A 6,507-nucleotide genomic window follows, 5' to 3' on the forward strand; every position below is an offset into this window, starting at 1 on the left:
GTGATAATCTAAGTTTCTTTTATAAGGGCATCTCCAATGGAGAGTGGAAAAATCCACCTCCACATAGGCGCCATTAGGATTATACACTCTAGAGAAATCCCAAATACATAAAGTGTATATTTACTATTTGTGGCTATTCCAATGGTAGGTGGAGGCAAATGTGTAAAAATAGATAGCAACGGACTTAAATTGTCACAGCCCATTCAAAATAATGTAAAATAACGGATTTGATCCGTCGCAAAAGCTTAAAACAAATAGTGGTCCACTTTCAAACGTCATTCAAAGCAACGTCCGTGTTTTTAAGTTTAATATATTACTGAGCGACGGACTTAGACCGTCGCAAACAGAAAAATAAAGCTTCAAACGTGTGTTAAAGTGACGTCCGAGTTTTTAAGTTAAACAGACGTTATTTAAAGTGACGTCCGGGCTTTTTATTAACTAATAGCGAGAGGGGGAATTCCCCACCCTCTCTATTAGCTAATACACTATTACCTACGGTATAGCACCTCCATTGGAGAGAGTTTTTTTATATTTAGGGTGTAAAATTTCCACTCTATACGGTTTACACTCCCCATTGGAGATGCCCTAACAAATATCAGGTTTTAAGATAACCGTAATGGAAATTAGGATAGGCTAGGGCTAAATGCATACACCTTATCTAATACTCTAATCATATAGATGCCAGCACCCTTAATGAAAAGGGCTGACACCATATTAAAGTGCCAACGCTTCAAATGATGTGTGTCCATTGTAGACTACAAATCGTTTTCCAAAGGGTTTCTTCTGATTAGTCCTAAACCTTCGGATTATAGAACATGTTTTAAAAAAAATCAAGAACTAACCCAAGTTCTTGTTCTTCGTCTTCTCTTTGGTTCTGCCTATATATATACGTCTAGACATCAATGAGCAATCAAAAATCAAACATAGCTCCTCCACATGTAAAAACAACTCCTCCACCATCATCATATCCAGTGTATCATCCCAAAACATCCCTAAAGTATTGGAAGAATGTAAATCGGACCAAAGAAAAGGTACGAGTTCAGCAGTACTGTATTAGTCGAGATGAGAAGCAAATTACACTTGAAGTAGGTGTTCAGGATCTTATAGCTCATTTCACAATTATTCTGAATTGAAATGATTTAGCAAATAACGGTAGTTGGAAATACTGGAAGTGCTACTGTTGTAATGAGAAATTTGCTGCCTATTTTTTTCTAGGGTTGTTGTACTAGAGATCTAAGAGGGCCAGACATCTTAAAAATGGTATAAACATATAAAGATTATTTGTTCCTGTGCATGTAGACTACAACTACTCTTCCCAAAGGGTCTCTTTAATTGTCACACCTTCACCGGGGGCAATGCAACCTGTCGTGCTACAATAAACTTTGAGATGAGTCGTGGTTGCTCAAAAGAAAAAAAAAAAGAGAATTAAAAAAAATCTCTTCCATATCCGAAAGCAACTCCTAATGGATCGGTCATCATTACCATGCACCACAATACAACCAATGAGTCCATATACAGCAAATGAACTCCAAGACCTAATCTTGTACCAACGACAACTCGCTATTCCCTATTGAAGTATGCAGGCGCTTAGTACTGCAGAACCTGAGATTGCAAGCACATGATTGTGTTAAAAATCAGGAGAGAAGCAATAGGTATTCGCAATAAGGACTACCAACACTGACAACAGTGTGTAGGCATTTTTAATCACATTGCCTGAATTCAGGTACAAAACTCCGATAAATCTACTTTTCCCTGCTCCCGCCTTAATTTCCAAATCCGCAATGTACTGTGGTGCTACACCACTGTTGACTGCTTGACAAGTAATTTACTTAACAATGACAATTGAAAATAAGTAAAAAAAGGCAAGTAAAAAAAGGCAACAAAAAACTTGGGCTTAAAGTAAATTCTGTTATGTTTTCGTTGGAATAAAAACAGCTGTCTCTTATTTAACCAACTATAAAAACCTCCAATTCTCAGTTCTCGTAACAACAAAAACCCTCTCACCCAACTGCTCAACCGTCTTAACTACTTCTCTCTCACTTCAAAACTTCTTCTTCTTCTTCATCACTAATAAACTTTTTGTTTCTTTTCAAGAAACTAGCCATTGCCTCATTTCTTCTTCACCAAGCAAAATCAAGAAATAACCATCAACTCCATTAATGGATGATAACAAGAATCACCCCGAACACACCCCTGCTTCTTCATCTTCATCATCAAAGAAACCCACCATTGAACCATTGAACATCAAGGAGGAAGCACAACGAGCTGTTGCTGCTGTAAGGAAACATAAATATGACAAAGCCATGAAACTCATCACAGTTTCATGTCAAAAACACAAGAGCTCTGCTTATCTTCACCATATTCAAGCTGGGATTGCCGAAACTTGCTCGTCAATTGACCCAACCAAGGAAGATACATTTCTCAGGTTTGCTATTAAAGCATCAGAAACATCAGTTAAGCTTGCACCTAAATCGATTGAGTTTGCTTTGTTTCTTGCTTATCTGGTTTACCTACATGCTGATGACGCAAATGCATACGATGAAGCAATTAAAAAATGCTACCAGGGTCTCGAGATTGAGAACCCCAGTGATCCTGCTGAAGATAGACTTCTAAGTGACGATGAAGTATCGATAAAAGACCCTAACGAAAGAATTTTGGATACGAAAGCTAAACTTGAAAAACTTATTGGTGACTGTATGCAGGAAAAGGTAATTCTTTGGTGGAAACTTTTGAGTACTGGTGAGAAACAGAGTTTTCTTCAAGTGAGTGTTCTTGATGTTAAGTCTCATTTCAGTTCTTTAGACAATAATTTAGCTGAGGTTATATCGGAAGCTTTGTTATATTTTCAAGAAAATGAGAAATGGGAATTCTGGGAGTGCTGTTGCTGTGATGAGAAATTTTCTGATTCTTACAAGCATTTGGAACACGTTTGGAGAACTCACTTTAAGGGATTATCAGATGAACATAGCTTAGGTTCTTCTCTTATAGTCAATTGTGATTGGATTAACGATTGGATTAAAATGATTACAGAAGGAAAGTGGAAACCGGTAGATGCTTCTACTGTAAGGGATAGACTTGAAGAGCACTGGAAATGGATGTCTTCTGAGTCGAAGTTAATGGATAGCCGCAATGAGAGTTTCGAATCAATTATATGTGATCCCAAGAGCTTGGATAGGGGACCTTTCTTCTCTCAGAGTTGCCCAGAATCTAGTAATTCTGAGCGTGCTGAACGTCTTGAATGTATTCAGATTACATTACAGGGTCTTCTGTTCAAGAAAGCTCTTTTGGCTGTACATGTGACTAAGGTGACAAAATACGCAATGAACGAGTTACACAGTCTCATTCACGGTTCACTTGAGGAAATTGGCTTGGACCAAACTCATCTATGCATCTGCCTCCTAGGAGCTCCCCAACTCGAAAGAATCTATAAATTTTTGCTGGAGATCAATGATAGTTGTAATAAGAATTTTCAGGCGAAAACAAACATATACAAAACCTCCGATACTAGCAGCTTGAGGTTTGAATCTGATGTGAGGATGAATTTGAAGGGTGATTTACTATCTCTCTTTTTCAATGAGGCCTCCTCACGTTCTGGTCGAACTGATCTATATACCATTCCTGAGGAAAGTGAAGATAATGACTATTCAGAAACGTCTGCTGTTGATATTGATTGTAAAGGTTGGGGACTACCTAGCGACGTTACTTTGATGACTTGGGTTTCTTCATGTCTTTCTAGTGAAGAAAGTCTGTTAAAATGGACAAGTTTGACTGAGGGAAGAAAACATCATTGGAAAGAAGGGCTTCGTCAATTTGAGACTTTTCTTCGGAAGAGGGAAGTGGTTGAATTTGAGAAAGGGAAAGATATTTCGGAAGATGTACAATCTGTAGACACTTCAAAGCAGGAAACTTTGGCAAGTGTCGCTACGGATAGTTCTGGTCCAGAAATTGGCAAGGATGGAGATTCGAGAAGGCTGAAGTTCCTAGCAGACACTTGCAAAGAAGCAGATAAACAGGAAAAAAATGATAATAATGATTTAGAGGTGGGTTCCTTCCAGACAGAACTTACGAAATTGGTTTGTGCCATTTTGTTCTAATTTCATTTCTCTAATGATCTGCAGTTTAACCAGAATGATGCTTGGCTCGTGAAAGTTTCTGGATACATGCATCAATGGGCACTTCAAATCAACTCTTTTGCAGCCGCTGATTACAGGGCAATTCTGTTTTCTCTACTGAAGGCATACATTAAGGTACACTTGGAACAATTGCTTGCAATGATGGAAAAGAGAAATCTGACGCTGCTGCTTGGTTTGAATGCTTCTCGTTCTATATTCTTACCTTTCCGATCTTAATTTAACAATTTATTGGTCTGCATTTTTAGGCACAAATGTCAGAAATTGTTGGAAATGATGCGAAAGAGAAATGTGAGGCTCCTGCAAGGAAAGTAGGTTTAGCTGCCAGTAAGAGTCCTAGAGAGGATGTTGATCAAGTTGGTCCGAAACTGGTATTTACTTATTCTGTTTGACTGCATCCCGTTATATAGCATAGCTGTCCCAATTTTGAATTTAACATTTTCTTGGTTTGTATATTTAGTCACAATTGGGAGGCACAGAGAAATCTGAGGTTGCAAAGGAAACAGTTTTAGCTTCCAGTAGTAGTGACACAGAAACTGTGAGAAAACATAATTCAAGGGACGGAGAGTTAGATGCCGACATGGAAAAAGCTATGCGACAAAGCATCCTAGAAGAAGAAATACGACAAAGCAAAGGTAATTTTTTATTATCATGTCAGCTGTATTCCTTACGTACTCCTATTTGGTTTGATAATTGACGTTCAGTATGGTTGTGATTCATGGTTAACCTGGGGGGAGACAGTGACTAAAAATAACTTCGAGAAAATGGAATCAGAAGGCTGTGTGAGTGATGCCACCGAGAAGTCTGAGGCTACAGGGGAAGGTGAACTAGTTGATCCAAAAGTGGGAGAGTGTGAAGCTGAAACTTTGAGACAATGTAATTCAGAGGGAGGTGAGCAACCGGAGGCTGCAGAGGAGGGTGAGCAATCTGAGGCTGCAAGGGAAGCTGAACAAGTTGATCCAACAGTGGAAGAGTGTGACACAGAAGCTTTGAGGCAGCTTAGATCAGAGGAAATAGAACACCAATCCGACCTATAGAAGCAGAATGACAAAGCATTGGTATTTTTCTTATATCACCATTGAAGAAGCCGTATGATGAAGCCTTCGCAATTTTCTCATGTCTTGTTAGAACTGTTCAATTCACAATTTAGTTTACTTTTGTAGTTGAGATATTCTGTATAGTTTCTTATAATACTTTTGTTGTCATAGAATTTAGAAAAAAGTACCATATCCTTGTGGTCTTCGTCTCGCAGTATATATTTTTTTTTGATGCACATCATACTCTATTATATATATTTAGCAAAAAGTTACATAAGTAGGGGCAAGCAGCCAGACTCTAAAATACACCCTGGGAGATCAGATTGACCTAACTGCTGATATGCCCATGCAGCTAGTGAGTCTGCATCACCATTCGAGCTCCTACTGATCCATCTAAAAACAAAAGAGCTGAGCTCAGATCCTAAACTGAAAATATGGTTTTTTATACATTCCCATTGCCATCTACATGAGCTGCATTGTAAAGCTCCAATCACTTCAGCATTGTCCCCTTGTACCACATAATGGTGGCCTCCAAGATGTCTTGCCAGCAACATCGCAACTTCAGCAGCTTCCAGCTCTGCTTCTGCTGCTTCCGAGGCCTTGAATCTCCTAACAGCAGTCCCAACAATAGCACCCTCACTGTCAACTGCAATAGCCCCAGCTCCAGCCCACCCATTTTGCCTGTGGAAGGATGCATCAAATCTAATGAGTATACTATCATTAGGTATGTAGGGAAAGACAGTATCCAAATTTATTTCATCATAAACTGGAACAAGGTTAGAGTGAGGATATTCTTCACTATATGCCAGATAACACTTCTCTGCCAGCATGCAACTTTCCCTGACCAGCCTTTCACAGTTAGCCTTTCTATTCTCAAATTTCAAGTAATTCTTGGCTTGCCAAATCTTTTGAATCAGGATAACAATGTGGGTTCCAGCCAGCCTAAGCTCTTCATCAGGACTACAGGACCAAGCCAAGAAGAGGTCTAGCCTCTCTCTTATGGAAGTTTGTTGCTCCTTGTGCACTCTCAACCCAACCTGAGATCCAAACCATACAGTCCTTATCCATTCACAGGTGAAGAACAAATGTTCTGCAGATTCCATCTCTTTGAAGCAGAAGGGGCATGAGAAATCCCCCTTTATTTTTCTCACTGCTAGGACATCACCTGTAGGTAGGATCTGCATATAGAGCTTCCAGAGGAACATTTGTATGTAGGCTGGGAGAGGAGCCTTCCATATATGTTTAAGAGTGAGGTGGTTACAGCTAGAACTTTGTCCCATCTCTTGTTTAGGCTTGAGAAAATTGTAGACAGACTTAACTGTGATGTTACCACCTCTGTC

The 6,507-nt window shown here is 39.2% G+C and overlaps 1 protein-coding gene across 1 annotated transcript; it reads left to right on the forward strand.

Annotated features, from left to right (window-relative positions):
* Positions 1–2,159: 2,159 nt before the first annotated feature.
* LOC147498292 (uncharacterized) lies at positions 2,160–5,358 on the forward strand. Its single transcript, XM_086563197.1, has 5 exons — positions 2,160–4,040; positions 4,119–4,247; positions 4,379–4,501; positions 4,591–4,765; positions 4,872–5,358. The coding sequence occupies exons 1-5, from the start codon at positions 2,160–2,162 to the stop codon at positions 5,165–5,167; spliced, it is 2,604 nt and encodes an 867-aa protein (XP_086419323.1). The 3' UTR covers positions 5,168–5,358.
* Positions 5,359–6,507: the final 1,149 nt, after the last annotated feature.

This window comes from Coptis chinensis, chromosome 5 (genome assembly GCF_015680905.1).
Source record: "Coptis chinensis isolate HL-2020 chromosome 5, ASM1568090v1, whole genome shotgun sequence".
NCBI classification, from domain to species: domain Eukaryota; kingdom Viridiplantae; phylum Streptophyta; class Magnoliopsida; order Ranunculales; family Ranunculaceae; genus Coptis; species Coptis chinensis.

Coding starts and splice junctions, on each gene's coding strand:
- LOC147498292 (XM_086563197.1), top strand. CDS start 2,160: ATGGATGATAACAAGAATCACCCCGAACACACCCCTGCTTCTTCATCT. Junction 4,041..4,118: donor ATGATAATAATGATTTAGAG/GTGGGTTCCTTC, acceptor AATGATCTGCAG/TTTAACCAGAATGATGCTTG. Junction 4,766..4,871: donor AGAAATACGACAAAGCAAAG/GTAATTTTTTAT, acceptor GGGGGGAGACAG/TGACTAAAAATAACTTCGAG.